This window comes from Nicotiana attenuata, unplaced genomic scaffold (assembly GCF_001879085.1).
Source record: "Nicotiana attenuata strain UT unplaced genomic scaffold, NIATTr2, whole genome shotgun sequence".
Taxonomy (NCBI): Eukaryota; Viridiplantae; Streptophyta; class Magnoliopsida; order Solanales; family Solanaceae; genus Nicotiana; species Nicotiana attenuata.
This window is the reverse complement of record NW_017671533.1, coordinates 202679-229597: the sequence shown is the minus strand read 5'-3', so window position 1 is coordinate 229597 and position 26919 is coordinate 202679. Positions and strand designations below refer to the sequence as shown.

General features: G+C 34.3%; 1 protein-coding gene across 2 annotated transcripts; it reads right to left on the bottom strand.

Moving 5' to 3' along the window:
* Nucleotides 1-206: 206 nt before the first annotated feature.
* Nucleotides 207-7206, bottom strand: LOC109208839 (BAG family molecular chaperone regulator 3-like). Of its 2 annotated transcripts, none has more exons than XM_019371994.1 (4): nt 6828-7206; nt 6055-6311; nt 3370-3516; nt 207-750 (listed from the first exon to the last, which is right to left on the bottom strand). In XM_019371994.1, the coding sequence occupies exons 1-4, from the start codon at nt 7063-7065 to the stop codon at nt 613-615; spliced, it is 780 nt and encodes a 259-aa protein (XP_019227539.1). In that variant the 5' UTR covers nt 7066-7206; the 3' UTR covers nt 207-612. The 2 variants fall into 2 exon arrangements, with proteins under 2 accessions (XP_019227539.1, XP_019227538.1); XM_019371993.1 differs by lacking the exon at nt 207-750 and adding an exon at nt 1949-2249 and having other exon boundaries at nt 6828-7200.
* Nucleotides 7207-26919: the final 19713 nt, after the last annotated feature.

The window sequence follows — 26919 nt, the reverse complement described above, 5'->3', positions numbered from 1 at the left end:
AGATTGTATTGTATGTGTAAGCCATTTTGTATTGATATGTATTCAGTAGATTGTAATTATTGTATTCAGATATAACTACACCTGTATGTATTCATATTTATTCAAAATATAAATGCAATATGTATTCGGCACTTTACTAAATTATATTCAGCAGAATGTATTCACGCAATAATCCAATACACCAACTAATTATATCCAGAATGTATTCACGCAAAAATCTAATACACCAACTAATCAATATGTATTATTTCAAAATGTCACCGGAATCTATGACACATCGTTATTGCACTAATACAAGTCATAATGTGAACTAAGTCATACGTGGAGCATTTCTACAAGTACGCTTATTACGTCCTCCCTGCCCACATATGCTACACGAATGTTGATTTTTCTTCTGCAACAATTCACTAAACGACTTATCGCGCTTCTTCATTGGCCTTCCAGGAGGTATTTTCCATTTGGGTGGTAAGACAACTTCCTCTGATATATGTGCCGGTATATTCCATTCATTCGGTCAGGTAGCGGATACACGGGCACCTCGTACGTCATTACAACAGACTTTGATTTGTAATAGTCAGAGCAATAATCTTCTGGCATTAGAAACTTGCTCTTCTAGACAACCCAAGCGTGTGGGCATGGTAATTCGTCAACTTGGAACCGCCCACAACTGCACTTTCTCTCTAAGAGGCACACAGTGTAATGCCTTCCTTCATCGTTCACCGTATGCAAGTATTCAGCCGATGGTACAACCTACATTTAAACATACACCTATAAGTTTTGAACATTTCAAAAAAAAATCATATATATATATATATATATATATATATATATATATATATATATATATATATATATATATATATATATCAAAGAATGGACGTATTAAATATAGTATAGAGATATACAACCAAATCATTGTACGACGCACACTCCTTTATCAATATCCCCTCAATCGAATAATCGACATAGTTACTCTCACTGTTCCACTTGCCAGAATGACGCAGTAGCACGATTAAACTTGCCATATGTAAAATCGAATTATACCGATTTCGGTATATAATTGTATGAATCTCGAATTTTATTGGTTGAAAACAGAAAAACCCACGAACGATAGCAAAAGAAAAAGGAAGGATTATAAACTCGACGATTGCTCTGTTTTGTTGTATTTTTCGGCTGGGAAAAATATTCAACAAAGTCGGCGTCAAATACATATTCTGGGTGATATAATTGAGTTAGTTGAGTTATATTAGGAGTCTATTGTGTTAATTGATTCACTTTCAGTTTAAAAACAGCTGAATAGACCACGATTTAAGCTATTTACGTTACTGTATTCACAAATACATATCGTGAATACAGTCGAATACAATAATTGCCTAGTTGTACTCCCATGTTTCACGCCGAGTTTTGCTACTGTATTCATGAATACAGTAGCTTAAATACATCGAATACACTCTAAAAAAACTGAAAACATAGCTATAGGAAGTAATATAGTAAATGATAGCTACAGCTAGCTAATAACCACTAAACAATAGTGCTTTGTGAAAATTTCTCAAAAATAAAATTAGGCTTGAGAGGTGGACATGGACTTCTGAGATGCCATTGGGCTGATTGTGTTGGGCCTTATCTTTCTCAACACCCGCCCCAACTTGGAGAGTGAATGAACCCGGAATTGAGAAAATCTTAGTAGCTCAGTCGATTGGTTATTTGAGTTTTCACCTTATTGGTGAGGGTTCAATTTCCCGATTTGTAACTCCTTCCTCTATTACTTGAGTTTTCACCTTATTGGTGAGGGTTCGATTTCCCAAATATTACTTTTTCTTGTAGTGCTTCTACTCATCTCACTTGAAAGCCTTCCTACCATCTTTTGTTTTCCTTTCCATCTTATTCTCGCGATATAGCTAGATTTCTCACTATGTGAGCTAGGATTGAGATTTTGACAGGGTAAGGGTGGTTGAGTTTGGACACTATATTTCCCATTTACAAATGCTGCAGAAACATTTATTGGTGAATCAGTAGAAGAGAAGCTACAAGCACGAGTACAACTATTAATCTCCTTAGTAAAATACAGAGTAAAAAAATGGAAAAGTGAAAGAGATTTTGAAAAGAAATCAATCAAACAATTCCCAGTTTGTGGTGGCAGGAGGTGGATCAAACGTTTCCCACTTGGTGGTGACTATAACTGGATTTATTTTTGCATTGGCTATTTTTAGCACATCAAGGGTTTCCACACATTTTTGCACTCTTTGTCCCTACAAGCATAAGTCATCAGCTTACCAAAAACTCTATAAACGAAAGCACAAAGAATATTATATTACAGAATTCATAGGGGTAAGGAAAAAATTAAGGTCATAAGAAAAGTATGATATTCATTTATACAATGGAGATTGTAGAATACATGAATTCTAAACTAACAAAAAATTTGCTTTTAATAATTGAAAAATAAAAATACAATCCTAGTCATAATTATTAGGTTCTTACCATGATTGGCCTTTTATTTTTTAAAATTACCTTCGGACTTCCTTTTTTCGTCTTAACCATCAGGCATGGAAACCCACTTTTCTGATTAATTGAAATTTGCACTGCGCAAGACTTATTAGATGCAATATTTCTTATCACAAATTTATCTATTCTCAATATTCGAATCCGAACTCTCTAATTTAGTGGGAGAGAAACTTATACATACCATCACATCTTGTGGTGGCCCTTTGGACTTTACATTATATTCCCCGGTTACATAGCTGATTTGAGCCAAAATTATAGTGCATGTGAACTCATGGTCTTTCGGTCAAATTAGATATTTTATGTACATATTTTTTAGAATTAATCTAATATATTTACTGGCTCTCATGCTTCAAAAATATTGAATGATATACTTGGTTGAATATTGAGTTATTAAGGATGAGGGATCAATTGCCACTATATACTATTTTTTTTTTTATTTCTTTAGTGGTGCAATTATATTTTAAAAATTCTAAATCCGCTTCCGTCTGATTATATATACGGAACATCTTATCATTTGGTTCTTACAGAACAGATCATTTCATATTAAAGTAAGTAAAGATACCATTTCTCGCGGACTATAGTATAATATGTATGATATTATTACAAAAAATTGCAAAAATATGACACTTTTCGGGGTGATCTATTATTTTGTATTCTTATTGCGTTATGAAATTTAAGGTCAAAAGTTAAAAATATTACCCATAGGACAAATTATAGGCAAGATTGGTTCAACTTGACAAAAATTCAAGACTATGTACTTGAAGGCTATTTGTGTACTTTACCTATTATTAGTATACATTGTATTTTAACAAACAGCTTATGAAAGAAGTAAAATTATATATAGAAAAAAAAAATGAGAATAGGTACCTGCAAATTCTTCTGGGCACATGCATCTCCTTCTATAGAGATGTTATCCAACTTGACAGCTTGTCTCATTAACATCTCAATCAAAGTAGTGATATGTAGTTCTGCTACTTTCTTCCCATTTTCAATTGTCTTTTCAATTGCAGATATCTATAAATAATTATTATCAAAATAAAAAGCACACTAATTAATGACCATTTGCATTAAAGTAGAGCATAAACTCTCAACGTGCATGATCATGAATATTATGAAAACCAATTCTGGTAAGATACTAAGTAGGCGTTTGGACATAAGAATTGTAAAATTCGAGAAATGGTGAAATTTTTTTTCAAGTAAAAATGGTATTTGAAATTTAGAGTTGTGTTCGGACATAAATTTCAGTTTGGGTTGTTTTTTAAGTTTTGTGAGTGATTTGAGTGAAAATTTTGAAAAACAGTTTTTTGCAGTTTTTCAAATTTTCAAAAATATCCAAAATGCATTTTCAAGTGAAAAAAATTGAGAATTTTATGAACAAACTCTGATTTAAAAAAAACTGAAACTTTTTTGAAAAAATCTTCCATCAAATTTTATGTCCAAACGGGCACTAAATTTATTTCTATAGAGTCAGTTTTCAAACTCTTTATGCTTTGACCAAGATTATGTAAATGTTCGTTCCTAAACTGACAGCCTAGATTAGTTCACTAAGATTAAATTTTAAAAACTTTATTCTAATTTTAATTTGGTAAAGAATTCAGGATTCTTATATGATTGAGGACACAAAGAAAACAATACGTGCATTTATGTCCCACTACTTTTTCCTCCAGCTATGTGCAATTATTATACTAATTGTCCTTTCAACTACCTATATAATTTCAACCTCACATTATGCATCATAATATCTAAGTAATTCATAGCTGGTGATTGACTTCAAATGTTGTTTCCAACTACTTCAGCAAATAAGATTAGGAGTCCGTTTGGCTAATCTACCAAAAAACTACACTCATTTTCAATAGTATTTCTGTTCAAAAGTGTTTTTTGAAAAAATATTTTTGGAGAGTAGCAATTTGTGTTTGACCAATTCATTTGAGAAGTATTTTTTGTAATATTTGACAAGCATGTTTGGCAAATCCTTCCAAAAAGTACTTTTGAGTGTCAAATTACAAAAAATGACAATATCAATGTTCAGTTTATTATTTCAAAAAAGAGAAAGAAATTCAAATGTTGATGTAAAAGAATTTAATTAATTTTTTATTTAAATAAATATAAAAGGCACTATCTATTCTTGAGAAACAACAAACTAAGTAGTATTGCATTCCTTCAACTATAATATATGCATCCACGCAAAATAAAAATAGAAACAAAACTACAAATTAGAGATCATTTAATATTGATATACTATTAACAAATCATATCATGTGAAGAGAGTGTTTGAATTTAGTGATTAGCATTGTAAATTATTTCAAAGAGGAATAGAAAACGACGAAAAGAAATAATAGCAGAATAAAAAAGAAGAGATTTATTTATAGTAGAGAAACTATTCCAAAGAGGATTGGGGAGAATAAAAATACAGTGAACTAAAAAAGAGAAGAAAGGAATCTTAGAACCAAAAAGGAAAAGATTAAATTAATGAGAGATAATTTGAAAAATATAAATTTATGGGAATAATATTTTTATCTTAAAAAAATAAATTTTCTGCTTCTTAAAAGAAGCTTGAATTTACAATTTTTTCCCCAAAAGCAAAAAAACTTCTTCTACTGCTCAGAAGACTTTTCCATCTTGACCAAATACCTCAAATTTTAAATAAAAAAGTACACTATTTTGGATTTAAAAAAAAAAAATTTTGACCTCTCATAAGCTTGGCCAAACAAGGATGTATTGTACTTCAGATTGTATAAGTAGTCTCTAGTTATATAAATCTGTCATTGTTATTTTCTCTTTCTTATATATATACGGATAATTTAATGTATATTTTGCACTATCAGTTTTCAGTTCAGTGTTATCCATTGTGGTAGATTACTTTTTTATTTTTATTTTTCTGGTTCCTATTCTTTATTATTATTGTATATGATTATCAATAGTTACCTAATCGTATAGTACCTTAAATTGTCAATGTAAAAAAAAAAAATAAACTCTACAAATTACTCCCTCATGGTGCAAAACAAGTGTCATTTGAGGTTTTGACACACCCATTAAAAAAGCATCTAATAATATTAATAATAAAAGTTAATTAACTAAAGCACCTTTTATTATTCCTCACATTATTATTTATCTCTCTTCAAATTTTTTAGATCATTACTTTATTGGAGTACAAAAAGAACAAATTAAGAAAAAAATGTTTAATAGCTTCCCGGTTTCTTAAAATAACACTTACTCCATCCGTCCATTTTTACTTGACATATACTAAAAATAGATTTTTATTTTTACTTGTAACTTTACGCATATCAAGAGAAGACAATTTTTTTTCCTGTTATACCCAAAATATTTATTACTCATTTCAAATCATTTTTTCTCAAATCCAATAAAATTGCATCAATTAATATGAGTATCATGGTAAATTATGCACTTAATTTATTATTTCTTAATGGGCGTGGAAAGTCAAAATGTACCAAGTAAAAGTGAAGGGAGGGAGTATTTTGTACAAAATTTGTTTAGCTAAAACGATGTTTGAAATAAACCAAAAATATTAATATAAATAGAAGTGGTAATTACCTGCTCAGCCAGTTTATCAATCTCTGTAGATACATCGTTAATCAAGCGATATGCGGCTTGGATTTTGGCGTTCTTTCTCATTTGCATGAATCTTTTCTCCTTGCTTTCTGGATCCTCAATTAGGATGACTTTTGATCGATCTTTGACTCCACACATGTCTAAATATTCTCCATTTTCTCTTTCTTTTCCTCTGATTATTAGTCTCTGTTCTCCAGGTTGTAATCCTGTTTCTTCTGTTAATAACTTCTTTAATTCCCCTGCCACCACCAACAACTGGTTTACAACACTAAAGGAGCTAATTTTCGGAATTGTTTAACTTTTAGCTTGGCGAATACTGTTTTCCATACGCGATTTACTCTAAAGGTGTTCAAAATTAAAAGAAGTGAAAAATTTCTCCGACAAAGAGTGGCCAATATATATATATATATATATATATATATATATATATATAATATATATAATGCTTCTTAGTTTTTTATCATTCGCCAAGTTATCTCAGGATGCATTAGCTTCCTATAGAAAACTATTATTTTCCAAAATATTTTGACATTTTTCGAGAGATTTTTTAATATGTGAACTGTTATAAAAGACATATATATCGGATTAGTTGAAATAAAATCGAATTAATTTTTGGCTTTTAAATAATAATAGTGTAAAAGTTTTAACACTATCAACACAATGAAATTGAGTTCAACAAGTTATTGTTTTATTTTTTTATATTATTATATCAAACTTAATCTAATAGCGTCAAATATAGTGAAACGCAGACTTACCAAAAGTGGCGTGAGGATTGACGGAGATCTCATAGCGAGCAGCACCATAAGCCACACGAATCCGCAAATTCAGAGTTATTGGAACGTCGGAATTATCACTCCGTCTCTGGACTAACATGCCCCCGGGCCTCATCTCCCACTCTATTACCTCCTCTTTGACGGCGGCAGTGGCGGTCGACGTCGTCCTATCGGCGCTCTCGGCCTTTCTGCCGTTGAATTTCAGTGTTCTCTTCATCATTTTTTACCGGAGAAAATACTGCGGGGGAAGCTTTCCGGAAGTTGTAAAGACTAACTACCCCTACTGTCTACCAACTGTTTTATAAAAGGGGATAGCAGTTATAATATCAGTCTGTGGCCCCCTCTCCTCCAAAAAGGAACCCCACACCCACCAATTATACGAATCGCTAATGTGTATGTTTTTTTTCTCCCTGTAATATAAGTGCTCAAAGTAATAATATAAAACAACAAAATAGATAAGAATGTAGAGAGTAAAGGAGGAGAGATTCTTATTTTTCCATGTATTCAAGTGTGTACAATGTGATGCTCAAATCCTCTATTTATAGGATGACATTAAGGTAATACAAAAGGATTTCATGAATATGGTATAGACTATTGAGATCATGGGGGAAGATCATGGAGGAGGTTATAAAGTTATGAGAGTTACAACCATAATGGTGAATACTAGTGGGAGGTTAATGGAGAAGAATAGTGGGAGTAACTTATTTAGGAGTTATAGACATCCACCACAAAATACAATATTTCATAACACTCTCCCTTGGATGTCTATAGATAATGTGCCTCGTTAAAACCTTACTAAGAAAAAACCTTTTGGGAAAAAATCTTAGTGAAGGAAAAAGAGTACATATATCTTGTAATATGCATTATTTGTCGCCTCATTAAAAACCTTGCCAGAAAAACCCGGTGGGATAAAATCTTAGCTAGGAAAAAAGAGTACATCGCGTATTTGCCTCCCCCTGATGAAAAGATCACTTTATTCTTCGGAGACGACGAATTCCAAACTTGTATAACAACTTCTCTAATATTGAGATCCGCAATGCCTTGTGAAGAAGTTTGTCAAATTATCACTTGAACAAATTTGTTGAAGATTTTTGGTGAATGTGTTTTATTTTGTCTCCTTCGATATTCCTTCTTTTAATTGAGCTATGCATGCAGTATCATCGTTAATGTAATTGGAACCTTGTTGAATATCACAATATGGCATTACCCTCACACACAAATAGATTATTTCAAGAACGAATTTCAGAAAATGCCTGCATTTGCATAACCAACAAAACCTTGACAATAATTGTTAGAATAAACAAATCTATACCACAGATTCCTTTTGCAATATAACACTAATCGTATTTCAATATACATAGGAGTAAAATTATATATCGCTAGAATATTGTTATACTTATGATTTTAGCAAGATACATTAGTGCACCAATTACAACAGACACAAAAATAAATCATGCACACCATGATTACTCGAATCCATATAAGGATCTGCTGAAACTTTATATAGTTCAGAACAATTTAAATCCTTCAAGGATTTTCATTATACACATATCAAGTTTTTCATATATTGACCAATTAAGACCTGAAAAGGATTTCATCCACCACAGGAGAACTTTTCTCCATATAAAATGCCGGAATATTTACGAAAAACTTGTGCTACAAGTCGTCTTTATGTCTATCGACTTGATTTTTCATTTCGCTTTCAGGTGTTGGGACTGTCCATCCAACTTCACATTTTTCAGGTGAAGTCAATTTTCATTGCGTATTTTTCATTTGGCCAATTACTTATCTGTCCAAATTCCATGACAGATTTGAGCTCAAGATCCTCGTCAATATTAATAAAATTGACCGCTAAGTTATATCAACAATATTATCGACAATCATTTTATATCGTTCCATCACCACTCAATAAAGACATAACTTATCGAGATCTCAATAGTTTCAGGTACCTGAGCCTCTCCTATGAGGTCTTATAAAGTGTTATGTCGTAGTGTTCTTATAGAGCACTTGCATCCTTAGTATGACCATCTTTATCATTTGCTCCTCTCCTTCTTCAAGGAGTTTTATCTTTGGAACCGATTAGCTATTACGCTTCATGCGTTCCATAGACTATGTCCATCATGAACTTTATTCTATTTGGAGCATTAGCAGCTGAAATATGACATTTAGCTGGGTCAACAAATGCGTCTGACAATTTTTTGCAAATGAATTATCACTTGAACTTCAAGTTCATATTTTCTTGTACGAGGATCTAAGTGTACTCATAATAATTTATTCCATGTATTACTTTTTCAGCTGCTCATTTTTCTCCCCTAATGATGGGATCACCAACACATATCTTCAACATTCTCTAGGGACTCATCTTTGTACAGTATGGTGGAGAAATTAAATCATATAGCACATCCATATTTCTAGATGGAAATTATTTGGCTCCTGACCCTAATCCAATTGTGATAGGGAGAATTTATCATAAATTGTTGGCTAGATGCATACAAGTGATGTTGTATATTAAATAATACACCCCATACCAAATTTCTATTTGGGAGTTATGTTATCATAACCAATGGTTCAGCTTAATTGGAGGCACACAGTTTCTGCTAAACCAACTTGTATTTAAACCAGCATTATCAAGATAAATTATCATAATTTTTATTCTGGAACTGTGCTCTAATAATTTGAGCAAGCAACCTTGCAAAAGCCAAACTGCAAGTTGATAACAAACGCACATGTGACCATAGAATAGATGCTTCTATTAAAATTATATAATAGTAAACGGTCCACATGGCAGGTGACTGGGCTCATATATATATCACCTTTTATACGTTCCAAAAATCAGGGAATACAATCCCAACCCCAGCTGGTATAGTAATCAATTTATCATGAGAACAAGTCGTACATGAGAATTCTCGAAGAATCTCCTAATTCTTTAACATATGTCTGTCACGACCCCAAAATCGATCCGGTCGTGATGGTGCCTATCGTGAAACTAGGCCAGCCGACACATTTCCAAAATAGTTCAACATTTCATTTAAAGATTAAACAATACCATTTTCAACTGAAATTCCATAAAAGATATAAAGTCAAAACCAAAATAAAAGCCCGACCTCGTGTGTCACTAAGTCATGAGCAATATTACATTTGTTCCGAAACACAACCAGACCAAAATAGTCTGAAATATCCAAAATATACTAGAAGGAAGATAAAGAAGGAGGAAGGCGGGACTGCGAACGTCAGGCAGCTACCTCGCTCTCTCCGGTGAAATCCGCGTCTAGAACAGTCAACAGCCGCTACCGTGGCCTGAGGTACCTGGATCTGCACACAAGGTGTAGGGGGTAACGTGAGTACACCAACTAAGTAAGTAACAAGTCCAAATAATGGAGTGATAGGTAGTAACGAACTAAACCTCAGCAATTATAACATATTTAAATTGTACAGGAAAGTAGGCATGCTGGCAATTCAATATTTTTAACTTGACAGTAAAGAAAAGTGCAAAACCGAACAATGTGAAGTATAAAGCTCAGTAAAACTCTATATGTCAATGCCGGTTTAGAAATTATTGAGTGTACGGGTTTGGAAGTTCATGGAATTTGTTCGTTCGTAAGGTTATTGGTTCGAATGTTTATGGCGTCGTGTTTATTGTATCTAATTTATTTATGAATATTCTTGAGAGGTTGTTTTCCTTAATTTGCGTACCAAACACCGAAAAATAAATAAGATTACTACTTGTTTTCCAAGAAAATATTTTCTTGGACGTGGAAAATATTTTCCGTTACACACCCTAAGTTACTACATTTATGTGTAAAATAAACATTAAGTTTCACCGAACACATATCTAGCACGCCAATAAAAGAAAGAAATACATAATCAAAACTAAATCGTCATTGTACCTAAAGAAGAAAGAAAAAGAAATATAACATTGGAATAAAATGTACATTCTAGGTTAAGAAGCAACATGAAAAAAATGCAAATTTAGAAAAAGTAAATCAATGACTGCGTGACAAGTAATAGTTGAATTTTTTTCCATTTAGAAGCTAATTTTTTAATTTTTTGCACTCACACACATTTTTTGCACTCACACACATTTTAAGTGGGCGCTTGGACATAAGAATTGTAAAATTCCGGAAAAAGTGAATTTTTTTTCAAGTGAAAATTAGATTTGAAAACTAGAGTTGTGTTTGGACATGAATACAATTTCTGGCTATTTGAATATTTATGAGTGATTTGAAGTGAAAATTTTGAATAACAGCTTTTTGGAGTTTTTCAAATCTTCGAAAAGTTTCAAAATTCCTTTTCAAGTGAAAATTGAAAATTTTATGACCAAACACTAATTTAGAAAAAAAGTGAAAAAAAGATTATGGCCAAAACCAAAGCAAAAATAGTTCATACATTAAATAAAATGTGTCAAGTTAGGATGATCCTAGGTATTATGCCTATAAAAATATTTTGGAACTGTTATGAAATATTATATTTTGTAGTGGATGTTTATAACTCCTAAAGAAGTTACTCCCACTACTCTTCTCCATTAAATTCCCACTATTCTTCACCATTATGGTTGTAACTCCCATAACTCTATAACCTCTTCCATGATCTTCCCTCATGATCTCAATAATTAATACCATGTTTATGAAATCCTTTTGTATTACGTTAATGTCATCCTATAAATAGAGGGCTTGGGCATCACATTGTACACACTTGAACACATGGAGAAATAAGAATCTCTTCTCTCTTGCTCCCTACATTCTTGTCTATTTTCTTGTTTTATATTATTACTTTGAGCTAAGTTTCTTAACACGTTATCATCACGAATTGCTATATTCTTCTTATATTTTCTATAAGAGATGAAAGTCTTCCATGAGAGCTACAACCTTGAATCAATTTAGTTGAGCCTGTGAAAATCTGGGCATTTTGTTTCCATATCAATGTTGTGTTTGCTTCTGTTATACATGGAGTATCATTTTTCAGTTGCCATAAATTCTGCAATTAACTTACGTTAATACTTAAGACTTGGTTTAATTTGTGTTACTTAACAATTTAGTTTCATTTGGGCAGATATATACATATGGAGTACTTGCTTTAGAGTGACAAACAAGAGCATATTACGATGCCTTGACATCATCTCCCATATGTACTGCTCCGACAGTTTGCAAGCCAAAATTATGAAACAGTTAACTATTGAGAAGGTTTCTAATTAATCTTAAAAATAATAAGAATTTAAGTTTATGTTGTGGTCAAAATAAATTTTGTATAACTAAGATAGTTTTATTCCATTTATGTTTGATCATGTGGTTGTTCATAAAAAAGATCAATGTGAAGTTTCATAAACTTCGGGCAAAAATAGTTGATTATTATAAAGTAGTATATCATGAAAAGCTCAAGGGTGAGTCCACTTAGACTTATTATGCCATTGTATAAGGGTAAGACATCGGGTTTGAGTCCTGGTGCTCTATGATGATAAAAGTTAGATTTGAGTCCCAACTCATTATGGCTTAACATGCCTTTATACGGGTAATGCATTGGGTTTGAGTCCCAATGCACCATATTGATGATACAATGATGACTAAAGAAAAATAATGTATTTTTCATGAAAAATCATGAAGTTTGTCCCACTTGATTTGCTCCATTCTTGAAGTGAATGTGATAACCGTGCATAACAAGTCTAAACAAAGACAAGTGGTTGACCAATGAACGTGGACGTGCCAAAGATCAAATAAAAACAGTCATCATTATGGTAATTGTAAAAAGGAGAACAGTAAGGGTTCTCAAAATGATCCTTTCAAGGTGAAGGAATATGTTTCAATATGGTCTGTTAACACGAGACACATTCACATGATTATAGTCCATTTGTTGAAAATGTGACTTGTGATAAGCATTGTAAATGCAGGTTCATTCCTAAAAGTAAATGTTGAAATATATATGTGATAAAAATTATGCATAAGAATGTGCTTATACATGGTTGGATAAATAGCACAACTCACCTCTAAGGGAGGTTTGAGAGAAATAAAGATAATGAATATTACAATGTGGTTACATGAATATGTCATTGCTCGCGTACATGTGGTACGCCAAAAATATTTTTCCATTCCTTATAAAAAGTTATTAAAGGCAAACTTAAAGCAAGAAATGATTTTGCTTATGATGACTTTGACCATGAGAATTTATTATGATATGACTTTCTCCATGAAGGGGACATTTACCATATGGATGGTGTGACAAAATATCTTGTAGTACAAAATTAATTAAGAGCTCCGGGAAGAACTAATTTGTTACCACCCGGATGAATAAAATTGTTCATGACATTGATATTGTAGTAAGTCTCAAAAGAAACTTTTTGAGTTTCAAATGTATAAGCCAAAGTGGTTGGCATGTTGAGACTATAACTGAAAGGAAGATTGAAAATCTTGATATTATTGTAATCATACCGGGTAAATATAAAAGGTAATCCGACTTTTCTTCTATTTGTACTAAACATCTATAAGCATGATGATGGAATCACATGTCAAAGTACAGATGTTTACTGAAATAAATAGCAGTTGGCATGACCGGTTGGCCACCCCGTTCAATTATGATGCGAAAAATAATTGAGAATTCACATTGACATTGTAACAACCCGACCGGTCGTTTCATGAGTTACAGCCACGTTTCCCCCATTTCTGCTTCTTTATGTGTTGTTTGGTTGTATTTTATCATATAGTGTTGGTTGTTTTGTGTTCAGAGTGGTCTTGGAGTGGAATGAGACACTTAGTCTCTTATTCGCAAGCTTAAGTTGGAAAAGTCAATCGAATGTTGACTTATGTGTAGAAGATCTCGGATGTGAACTTTGATGGTTCGGATAGCTTCGTTAGGTGATTTTGGACTTAGGAGCATGTTCGGAATGTAATGGAGGTCCGTGGTAGATTTAGGCTTGAATTGGCGAAATTGGAATTTGGCATTTTCCGGTCGTCAGTGGAAATCTTGAGATCAGGGTCGGAATAAAATTTCGGAAATTGGAGTAGGTCCGTTGTTTCATCTGTGACGTGTGTGCAAAATTTCAGGTCATTCGGATGAGGCTTGATAGGTTTTGGCATCATTTCGGAATTCGGAAGTTTGGAAATACTTCGCCTTGAATCCGAGGGTGATTTGGTGTTGTTTTGAGTGTTCCGAAGGTTGGAATAGGTTTGAATGGTGATATGTGACTTGTTGGCAGGTTTGGTGGAGGTCCCGAGGGCCTCGGGATGAATTTGGGTGGGTGACGAAAAGATGGCCATTGAGTTGATGCTGCTAAATTTGCTGCTTCTGTCATTTCCGCACTTGCGAATTGGGGACCGCAGGTGCGAGGTCGCAGATGCGATATGGAGATCGCAGGTGCGTAAATTGGCCTTCAGGAGAAGAACCGTAGATGTGGTGTGTTGGACGCATCTGCGGCACCGCAGGTGCGGTGCCTGGGGCGCAGATGCGGTCCTGGACGTTTAAGTGGTAACCACAGGTGCGGTTGGTTGGACCGCAGAAGCGGTTGCGCAGGTGTGAGAATTGGACCGCAGATGCGTAAGTTTTAGGCAGAAAGTATATAAGTTCCCCTTCGCGAATTTCAGTCATCTTTCCACCATTTTTGGACAATTTTGGAGCTCCAAGCAGTGATTTCAAGAGGGAATCGAGGGATTTAAATGAGGTAAGCTACTTGGGCTTTGTATTTTGTGTTTGTGATGATTTTTCCACTACCTAATCATGAAATTAGTGGGGAATTTGGGGTAAAATTGAAGGTTAGGGCTTGAGTTTTAGAGAGCTTTGATTGGGGATTTGAGGGGCCATTTGAGATCCGATTTTGATGGTTTTTGTATGTATAGACTCGGGAGTGAAAGGAGTTTCTAGTTTTGCAATTTTTGTTGGATTCCAAGACGTGGTCCCAGGAGCCGAGTTTGAGTCCAATTCGGGGTTTTTGGTCTAATTTGATTATTTTCGTGTGGAATTCATTCACTTGGCGTATATTGATGATAATATACTGATTTTGATTAGACTCGGAGCATTTGGAGGCCGGGTCGAGAGGCAAGGGCATCGCGGGTTACAGATTTAGCTCGGTTTAATGTAAGTAACGCTTCCAAACTTTGTTATGAGGGTTCGAAACCCCAAACTATGTGTTCTATGATTAAATATTGAGGTGATAGACGTGTGGGCGTGCACCGTGAGAATTGCAGCCTGGATCATTCCAGGGTACCGCTTAGTGACTCTTTCTTGCTGATGCCTGTGTAGTGGTTATGTAATTAAATTAAAGAGCTGTAAATCATGCTAATTATCATGTTAAGGCTTCACGCCGATACTGTTAAGGTCATATCATTAACTTCATTGATATTCTGTACTCAGTCTTGTTTATGCATATTATATCATGTCTCAGTCTCGGTTATTATTATTTGGCATATCATATCATTGTTTCGGGCTAGTTTCTCGGTATTGTGAACCCGTGTTTGTGAGACTGGAGAGTTATGACTAAGTGAGGCCGAGAGCCAGAATGCGAGTGACTGTTATGGGATCGGGCTGCACGCCGCAGCAGATTATTGATTATGCCTTCATTGGCTTGTGATAGCGCTTGGGCTGAAAGGAGCCCCTCTGGAGTCTATACACCCCCAGAGCGCAGATTATACTATTGAGGGATGGATTTCCTTAGACATGGATTTATCCGAAGTACTGATACCTGTAGATGGATTTCTCCTCAGGGTTGGATTACCCTTATTCCTTGGTACCGATTGACTTGAGGTCAATGTTGTATATATATTCCGGGATGAATTTCCCTGGTCCGGATGGCCATATGCGATACCGAGTGGTTGAGCACTTGAGAGTGGGAGCACACAGTGCATTTTCATGCCTCTCTCAAACTTTAAAACACATAAACACCCGAACTCATAACTTTGGAACTCGTAAAATTTTGAACCTGTAAACTGAAAAATGAAAAAACCAGAACAAAAAATATATAAAAAAAAAATTGCCGCAGGGGAGGAAGGGAGGGTTGGTTGAGGGTGGGTGGGTGGTGCAGAAAAACAAAAAAATAGAAAATTAAATATACAAAAAATAAATAAATTGCGGGGAGGGGGGGATCGGGGGTCTGTGGAGGGTGTTGTAGAAAAAATTTACAGAAAGTTAAAAATACAAAAAAAAAATCGAGGGAGGGGAGGGGTAGCAGGGTGGGTGAAGACGGAAAAAAAATAGAAATATGGAGAAAAACCCTTTTTGGAGAAGAGGGGTTGGGAGAGGTGGGGTTGGGGAGAGAAGGGGGTGGGGTGGGGTTAGATGTGAGGGTACGTGGAGTTTTGAAAAATATTTCCTAATTTTTTCTAAAGAAAATCATTTTCCTCCAATTTCAGAAAAATGAGATATCTAGGAAAATATTTTCCTAACTATTTTGTGCAACTAAATAGTGTAAAATGAAAAAATATTTTCTGTCATTCCAAACATACCCTTAGTTTGAATTATTTAAGTTACAAAAGGTAACTCGGTGGAGAAGATTATCTTAAACTATGGATCATTTAAGTTATATGCTTAATTTATTTTAACATGAGTATTTCCATTTTTGGCTTTGTTTGTGGGGGGGGGGGGGGGGGGGGGGAGGGGAAGGGGTGCTGTAGATTTTTTTTTATTTTACAGAAAACTAAAAATACAAAAAAAAATAGTAACCGTGCAGCAGGGTGGGTGGTGACGAAAAAGAAAAAAAAACTAAAATCTGAAAAAAAGAACTTTTCGGAGAGAGGGGGGGAGAGGTGGAGTAGGGGAGAGAAGGGGGAGGGGGTTGGGGTTAGATTATGAGGGTTTGTGAAGTTTTTGAAAAATATTTTCCTAATTTTTTCTAGAGAAGTCATTTCCTCCAATTTCCGGAAAATGTGACATCGAGGATTTATTCAAACTATTTTGTGCAACCAACCAATGGAAAATAGAAAAATATTTTTCGTCATACCAAATACACCCTTAGTCTGAATTATTTAAGTTACAAAAGGTAACTCAGCGAAGAAGATTATCTTAGACTATTAATCACTTAAGTTATATGCATAATTTATTTTAACATGAGTATTTCCGTTTTTGGCTTTGTTTGTGGGGGTTGCTGTAGAAATTTTTTTACAAAAAATTAAGAATACAACAAAAAAAATCGGGGAGGGGGGTGGAAGGGGGGAGGAGTAGCAGGGTGGGTGATGACAGAAAAGAAAAAAAGCTGAAATCTAAAAAAAAACATTTTGAAGAGAGGGTGTGGGAGAGGTGGGGTAGGGGAGAGAAGGGGGAGGGGTATGGGGTTAGATGTGAGGGTATGTGGATTTTTTAGAAAATGTTTTCCTAATTTTTTCTATGGAAGTAATTTTCATGTGGAGTTTTTGATCAATATTGTCCCTTATCTTTGAGGGTAGGTCTATGTAGGTCCCTCAAATATAACCCTAAGCATATTTAATCTCTTAAGTATGCTAAAGTGGAGCACCTTTAGTCTCACAGACACAATGTGTTCAAAAATTAACAGTGTTAACCAAATCTGATTCATGAAGCAAATCTTCTGCTCTGAAGCAAAACGTTTCCTCTCCTTTTATTGGATAACGCAAATTATCACTTTAATTCCTCATTTTTAGATGATATCTTCTAAAATTTTGACCTTGAAAATATTCTCTTCCGTGCCAGTTTTCAATGAGAAAATGATACTGTATAGCTGTAAAAATAATAGCCGAAAAAATATATAAAATTTGTATATTATTTTGTATATGTATACATTTTGTATGTTGATATATAATAATTGTACAATTTTATATACTTTTTTCGGCTATTAGATGTGCTAAAAGTGATAATACAATCTGGTTATTTCTTTGCTTCAATAACATGCCTAGAAGTGATCTTGGCGGCTCTATTTTTAAATTTTAACTTTTCTTTTTGGAAAAATCATTCGAAATTGTTAAAAATAAATGTTTCAACGTCAAAATCTTAAATTTATCAGCTCTGTACTATTAGTGGGTGTTGGTTTATAAAATATTTTGATAAGTAAATTAAAAAGACGGTGAGTGCCGAAACCAACCCCGTAATTGATCTTGGACATATTCCTGTCAGTGAGACTAAAGGTGCTCCACTTTAGCATACTTAAGGGACTAGATATGCTCAGGGTTATATTTGAGGGACCAAAATAGACCTACCCTCAATGATAAGGGACAATATTGGCCAAAAACTCAGAAAATGTGATATATAGGAAAATATTTTCCAAACTATTTTGTGCAACCAAACTGTGAAAAATGAAAAAATATTTTTCGAAAAATATTTTTAGTCATACCAAACACACCATTAGTATGAATTATTTAAGTTACAAAAGGTAACTCAGTGGAGAAGATTATCTTGGACAATAGATCACTTAAGTTATTTTAACTATTGCAATAACAATAACAACAACAACAGCAATAAAAAATTCAGTGTGGTCCTATAGGTAGGATTTGGGATGAATAATGTGTGTGCAGATCTTACCCTACCTTGTGAAGATAGAGAGGATGTTCTGATAGATCCTCAGCTCAAGAAAAACATATAAAGAAAGGAATCCATATAAAGAGAAGCAGTACCGATAATCAAAAAATAAAATTACCGACAATAAAGAAACAACGGGCAGCGATAAAAAATCTACTGATAAGGAATACAAGAATACACTACTATAATAGGTATAAGAGAAGCCCTACTCACTAACGTACTAGATTAATCCTCGCCGTCAGCAAGCTGAAGATGTGTCATGTCCTGCCTAGCTAATCATTTCTGCTCAATACTTGTTCGATCTACCTCTACCCCTCCTATGCCCCACCATAGCCAACCTCTCACACCTTCTCACTGGACATCCGAGTCTCTACTCTTCACATGCCCAAACCATTTCAAACTCGCTTCTCGCATCTTATCCACCATGGGAGCCACTCCCACTTTGTCCCAGCAAATGTTTCTAACGATTGCGTTCTCTAAGTATCATCCCACACTTCTTATATCATTTTTTAAGTTGACACCTTAATTAAAAACTCAGAAGTGTCAAAGTCCAACGTTAAATCTTCTAAACGTTATATGCAGACAAGCAATCATAATTAAGTTACAAATAAAAATACTAATAATAATAATAATAATAATAATAATAATAATAATAATAATAATAATAACTGAAAGTGACAAGTCAGTATAATTATTAAGTTCTATAGCAATTATGAAAGAAATGAATGGGGAAAAGGAGGTTGACCAATAGGAGATAAGCAATATTGGTAAGAATAAGCCAATATACCAGCTAAGCAAAAGATTGCCGACAATCCAAGTATCAAAAGATGATATAGACTCATAGAGTATAATGTTTGTGTTTACTTTTGAAGAAGATTGGACATCAGTGGGCCACTTTTCATTCTATTATTGGACACAAATTATGTACTTGAAAAGAGGTCATGGCCTTTTTACGAGATTGGTTTTGATTAGGTGAAATTATGATTATCAAGTTTACTTTGTGTGGACTAATCCTTCATTAGAAGCTTCTTATTTTGTTTGCAGCTTAAAGGATATACGCATGGTTGGGATTAGTCGATTAAGATTAACAAAAACAAGAGATTATACTTTAAGGCAAAGAAAATAATGCTTTTATCAAGCAAAAGAGAGAAAAAGACAGAATTAATTACTTCTACTTTTAAGCCCTTTTTGTCTTCTTTACTTGGTTAAAGACAAATAGAATTAAACACAGCCGAATAGTTAGCGAAACTAATTAATTAGTTTAACAATTAGTTAGATGTTCGATGTCATTACCTATCAGTTAAAGAAATGTTTGATCGTTGTCTTAAGTTGCTTTATCAACACAATAAATCCTTTTATTAGGAGATAAGTAAGTCATTTTGTTATTAATTCCAGTTGTCAACTGATAAGGTTAGTTAAGATGTCCCTATTTATTTATTCTTATTATCTTTCACGATTTCCTTTTTAATTTTTTTTTGCGAAACCAACCACTATACCTCAACAAACAATGACGGCCAAAATAAAGAATTAAGTGCAATTGAAGGGCTTAAAGTACTTGATAAAAAAAAAAGGTATAGTGTACACTACTAGAATCCCTGTAAAAAGCGATTAAAGATTAGCGACCAAATTTGGTCTGTCAAAAAAAGCGACCAAAGTTGGTCGCCAAACTGCCGAAAATAATAAAAAAAATATTTGAAATACTTAACGACCAAAGTTGGACGCTATTTGGTCGCAAATTTAGTCAAACTGTTGACTGGACTGGTCAGACTTGTTTGGTCAAAGATATACTGAGATTAGCGGCCAATGTTGGTCGCTTAAGCGGGACCCACATAAATTTTTTTAATAATTTTATTATTATTTTATATAACTTATAAAATATAAATATAAATAATTTAAAACTTGCGACCAAAGTTGGTCGTTAACTGAAGGATAAGTTGATAGCGACCAACATTGGTCGCTAAAGCGGGACCCAGTTATTATATTTTAATAAATATATATTTATTTAAAATAAATTATAAAATATAAATAAATATAATTCAAAAGTTAGCGACCAAAGTTGGTCGCTTAACCAATAGAGACCAATGTTGGTCGCAAATGTGGGACCCAGTTCTAACATTTAATAAGTTTTATTATTAATTTAAATATTATATAAAATATAAATAAATCTGATTAAAATTTAGTGACCAAACTTGGTCGCTAAATTAAATTCTAATGTACAGTTAAGTGACCAACTTTGGTCGCTAAATTAAATTCATTTACAGTTAGCGTACCAAAGTTGGTCTCTACTATGGTCAAATTAAAATCAACTTTTATATTTACTATGTAAATAATATAAATGTAAGTCGTTAATACTTTTGTAATACAAGGGATGAATAGTACTACGAAGTGGACGTGTGTGTCTACTTACGCTATATATATACTTACGCTATATTATGCACTAAGTATAAGTGTATTAGGTAATAGCGTATCGAATATAGCTTATATATATATATAATATATGTACTTACGCTATACTATGCACTAANCTTATGATACCCGTTTTATGGGAACTGCCATGACCGACGGAAAACATTCCATCACCATCAACCTTGTCACTATCAATTAAACTTCTTTTCTTCTTGGAAAATGAAGTAGAGAATTCCTCTATAATCTTTCTTTTATCTACTTAGGAAATGTTAAAAATTCCTGCCTACACCATCACTATTTGAAGCACATGTCATTGCATTCTCATCATCATTGTCGCTAACGAGAACAACAATTGATCAAAAGACACACCCTGTCAGCTACTGTATCCAAGTTATTCTCTGTATCCAAGTTCATCCCGAGGATAATCACCAAAGCCACCAGACAGCTTTATGATGCCAATGAAGCAAGATCATGAGCTATTCAATAAAACTCGTATTGTAAAGAAGAAGAAAGAGACTGATTCAGAAAGGTGGGTCGAGGGTCGAGCCTCGACTATACATGTACGTTTTTTACTTTTCATTAAGTATTTTTATTTACTTTTATATAAATTTTGAAATACTAATTTAATATAATTTTTCTTATAGGTTCGCTTCACACCTGATGTGGAGGAATTCATACGCAGTCAGCCACCTAATGAGTCGGGCGAGGCAATCCAACATTTGGACGATGATGTTGAAAGAACACTCCTTGGGTACTTTATATACTTTGAACTAGACAATAGAACTAGCTTTCGAATGGGCTTGTAATAAGCGTTAACTTAGTTTTGTTAGCTTAATGTGTTAGTTCTATTGAACTTTATACTTCGTTGGTTTTAATGTTGTTGTTGTGTTGTTGTTGGTATTGTTGTTGTTGTTGCTTGTAATAGGGATTTGGTATGCTGGCAGGTGGTGTAGCTGCCAAAACAGGTAGTTTCTCCCAAAATAATACCCAGAAAAGCGACCAACTTTGGTCTCTTTTTGGTCGCTTGTCATTTAAAAACAATAATTTGACGGGCAATAGCGACCAAAGTTGGTCTCTTTTTACCCAGATTTCTTAAAAAGCGACCAACCTTGGTCGCTATTCCATTAAAAAAAATTAAATTCTTGACATTAGCGACCCACTTTTGGTCGCTTATTTTTAAAAAAAATTAAAAAAATAGCGACCAACCTTGGTCTCCATTTTCCAGATTTTAAAATATAATATTTGGATTAGAGACCAAAGTTGGTCTCTGTTTTATGAATAATAATAAATCAATAAATAATATATTTTACATTTAGAGACCAACTTTGGTCGCTAAATTTATATTATTAAAATAATAATGCGACCAAAGATGGTCGCTATAGTCAATACCCGGAATATTTGGTCATTTTACCTTAGAGACCAAAGTTGGTCGCTAATTAGCAACCAACTTTGGTTCCTAAAGTGAAGGGACCAACAATATAGCGACCAGGCATGTTTGGTCGCTTTTTGGTCGCTTTTGGGCCTATAAGCGACCAACTTTGGTCGCTTTTTGTGGTCGCTTTTTACCGAATTTCTAGTAGTGGTAGAGGTAAGGAAAAAGAATTCCTAGTCCTACGCTTTGGTTGTATTCCCAAACACCAGCACTTTGATACGTTACCTTCTTTTCTCTTATTTAATTTTTTAATTTTTTTTTGTTTTTGTCTGAATAGATTAGCCAAAATATGCAAAAACTTTGTAAAAGTTCTATAGTTTCAAAACTTACATGTCCAGAAGAAAAAGAAAGAGGTGTCACGCCCCAAAATCCACTATAGGTTGGGATGGAGCCCAATATCGATATTAGGCAAGCTAACAGTGAACCATCTAAATAATAAATCCATTTTGTTTAAAAAAATAGGAGTTTCATTAAATAAATAGAATAAAATCTGGCACTCATAGAAGCCCATGCTTTTCTTTACAAAATTCGAATATAAATAAAATATAAAATAAAATGATAATAATAACGTAAACTGCAACATTGAATATCCACTAGGAACTCTCAAAAGCCGGAGTCACAAGTGCATGAGCATTTACTAGAAGGTAAAATAACAATACAACATCTATCTGGAATACAAGATAGACAGGATAATACAAATAATTATGATGGAGACTCCGTATGTTGCGGACCATAACATGGGATGCAGCTCACCGTAAAGTCCCCGCAATAGCTGCGCCTTTGCACCCAAAAGACCAGTAGAAATATATACTGCACAATAAGTACAGAAGTGTAGAATGAGTACGTAAATCAAAGCGTACCTAGTAGTATCTAGCCTAACCCCAGAGAAGTAGTGACGAGGGGTCGACATCGACACTTTACTAGTGGTCCAATAAATCAAATACAGTAGAAAGTAAACAAGTATGAAGCATGGCAATTAAACTGTGAAAACAAATATAGGTGTATGATACGATCCTCCTCCGAACAGTAAACAGAAGTCCTCAAATATCGGTTACCTCCTCAAATGGAGTATATATAATATGGTCCCCACCAGATAGGTCATCACAACTCAAGTCAGGAAAACTCACGGATACAATGGCTTCTTGTCAAATATTACGCACGATTCTGCCGAGGCGAACGACCCGATCCCATAAGAGTATTTCATGAAGTTGCCGCGGCGAACGACCGGCCTGATCCCATAAGAGTGTGATATATGATACTGCCGAGGCGAATGGCCCGATCCCATAAGAGTGTTTTATAGAAATGCCGAGGCGAACAACCCTATCCCATAAGAATATGATACATGATACTACCGAGGCGAACGACCTGATCCCATAAGAGTGTGTTAGAATATCCTGCCGAGGCGAACGACCCGATCCCATTAGAATAAAAAGCTTTAACGGGTCCTTGACCCCACTCATGAATATACGTGTGCGTTATGAAGTTTAAGGAAACGTTTTGACGAATACACACAACGTGAGAGAAATTCGTAAGGGAAGCGTAATTTCAACGGCTAATAAAGTAGCTCGTCGAATATGTAAAATAGCAAGTCCATTACTCTATGCAAGTCTAATCTTAGGTCGTAATGCGAAATAAAGTAATTAAACAAGCAAGGACAACTCAAGTAGTACATTTAAAGCATGGCGTGAATCTAAGTTTACCCGGACATAACCAGAAATTCTAGCATACGCACGAACACCCGTCACCTCATACGTACGAAGCTCCCACAACATGTAACACATAAGACAAATAACACCTATCGGGTAAATTTACCGGAAAAAAGGTTAGACAGGAGACTTACCTCGCTACGAAGTTCCATAACCGGCTCCAATGCCTTTCTAAAATCTCAAACCAATGCTCATCGATCCGAACTAGTCAAACAATAAGGAAAACTAATAAAAATATACTCCAACATCATAATTAATTAATTTATGACAATTTCCAACTTCGCTCAAAAAGTCAACCAAGTCAACCCTCGGGTCCACGTGCCCGGATTCCGAAAATTTTCGAAGAAGAACATTATCCATGACACCACGAACTCAAATATATAATTTATTCCTAATTCTATTTCTAATTTCGTGGTCAAAATCCAAAAATACAAATTCTAGTTTTTTCTTCTAAAATCCCACAATTTTTCATGTTAAATCCTTATGAAATCCATGAAAGTAACTTACAACTGCGGGAATTACTTACCTTGCAATAGATGATGAAAATCTCCTCTTCAAGAGCTCCAAGGATTGCCCAACCAAGAGAAAATGAGAGAAAAGTGAGCCAAATCCCATACTAAACAAAGCATTCTGCCCAGCAATCACAACACCTGCAGCCAAACAGTCGCACATGCGACTCCGCACCTGCAAAAATTCCATCGTAGGTGTGACTTCCACTTAAGCTCAGGAATATCCGCTTCTGCAGACCAAATCCGCTCTTGCGGTCACGCTTTTGCGGAGCACTGACCGCTCCTGCAAGTCTGAGCATGCCAACAAGTTCCAAAACACATAGCGAACCTACTCGAGGCCTAAAATCACATCAAACAACAATAAATTTTATGAATTGACGGCCAATACCTTCTTTTGACTTTCCAACTTTCAAACTTCGCCGAACGCATCTGAATTATACTTAAACATCCCGGAATGATGCAAAAATTTACGTGCAAGTCATAAATCACAATACAAACCTATTACAAGGCTTAGAATCCTAAACGAACATCGATAACGGTCACGACCCAAAATTCCTCCGAAGGAGTCGTAATGACACCTAGTCTTTAAAACTAGGTAAGCCTAACACATATCAAAATGATGACAGGTTCTACTAATAGCTATTAAACATGAACCAGAAATTCCTAAATAAACCAATAGTCTCAACACGATACAATATCTTAAAATCGAGAGTACAAGTCATAAAATTCTTTAGGAGTAATTATACATAATGAATGCATCACTATTCCGAAATAAAAAGAAAATAATGGAAATAAATACAATAGAAGGTGACATCGGAGCCTGCGAACGCCCATCAGGTGTACCTTGACGTCTCCAGCCACACAAAGCATAAGTCTCAAAATCATCTCGATCCGAAGTACCTAGTTCTACACAAAATTGTGCAGAAGCATAGCATGAGTACACCACAGTGGTACCCAATACGTATCAAGCCTAACCTCAGTAGAGTAGTGGCTAGGCCATGTCAAGACACCTACCGAGCATGTAAACCTGTGTAGGATATGACATAAAGCTAACAAGGAAGTAATATCAAAGTAATGCCAATAGCAAACAGAAATCAGATTACAAATAGTAGTAACGATAAGGGGAGCACGAAGGGCAACGAGAAATAACCAAGTAATTAAGCAATAACATAGTCGGGGTACGGATGAAGTATAAATGTATTCAAGTAGGGAAAACGATGTCAACTCAACCAACCGAATCATTTCTAACACACGAATTTCAACAATCACACTTCTCGTAATCTCATATCATAAATCACAACTTCCAAACCTTTAACACACGTGGCACCTTTGCTCACATTTTTCATCTCACTTCGCACGACAAAAATTCACGTGCTACTCGGTATATAATATCTGTGTCAAATGCTAATTAGGATGTTCAAGAGATTTATTTATATATCGTAAAGTGAAACTACAGTTTCTGAACCAAGTAGGAATTCAATGAGAAAAATGTATTTATTTTAGAAATTATTTGGGTGAAAAAAATAATATTTCCAAATAAAATATAGCATCAGATAAGCTATCAAATTTAATATAGGATTTATTAACTTAAAACATAATGACAATTCCTTTTTAAGTAAAGTAAAAACATCAGAAGGGTAAGGAGATTAAGTTGATACCTCAATTAAAGTAACATATGACAACTTTTAGAAATTGTAAAGTATCGAATAAAATGACGAGTTTTGACTTAAAAGTCACATAAGGTAAGCATGATATTAATTCTTTTATTTTAAACCGTCATGTTACCACAACTCAACAGAGTATGAGATGATGACTTAGCATAGTAGATTCATCTTAAAAATAAATTCACCAAAATAATAGTAATAGGAAGGAAAAACAGGGAATGACGCAACTGTGTAAACTAATAACTCAATCCTCGAACACCAGTAAAAGAAATAAGAAATATCAATCCTCAAAGTCTCGTACAAAAGAGTTGAAGCTAACACAATACAACAAGGACTACTAAATACATAAACGGTTGTGGCGCGCAACCCGATCTCACCGTACAACACTATCCACCCTTATCCCACCATGTTAATGTCAAATTATAATAAATGCATGTATGTTGAGGCGCGCAACCCGATCCCACCATATAATCAGAGTCAATATTATAATAATAAATAAAATATGTTGCGACGCGCAACCCGATCCCACCGTACAATATCAATATCATAATTCACCCTTATTTCACCATAACAATTCACCCTTATTTCACCTGTTGCGATGTGTAACCCGATTCCTCCGTACAATAATATCACAATATAATATTCTCCCTTATTTCACTGGTCGCACGTGTAACCCGATCTCCAGTACAAAAATTTAAATCAACAACAATAATCCAATAACTCAAGTTACAAGAATTTCTACAATCAAGGGTATGAGCATACAACAACAAGGACCATATAAAAATCAAAGGAATACAATAATTTTTACAAAAATGACAGGACATGTAAGGCACGTGATAACTAAGTATGCAATCATAATAATTTGGACATGTAGCAGATACGCACAGAGTCATAAAAGAACACAACAATTAAGAG

Excerpts from the sequence above, each read along its gene's own strand:
- LOC109208839 (XM_019371993.1), bottom strand. The coding sequence starts at position 7,065 with ATGATGAAGAGAACACTGAAATTCAACGGCAGAAAGGCCGAGAGCGCC. Across the intron at positions 6,312-6,827 it reads CAATCCTCACGCCACTTTTG|GGGAATTAAAGAAGTTATTA; the intron begins GTAAGTCTGCGT and ends TGGTGGTGGCAG. Across the intron at positions 2,250-3,369 it reads GTGCCCAGAAGAATTTGCAG|GGACAAAGAGTGCAAAAATG; the intron begins GTACCTATTCTC and ends TTATGCTTGTAG.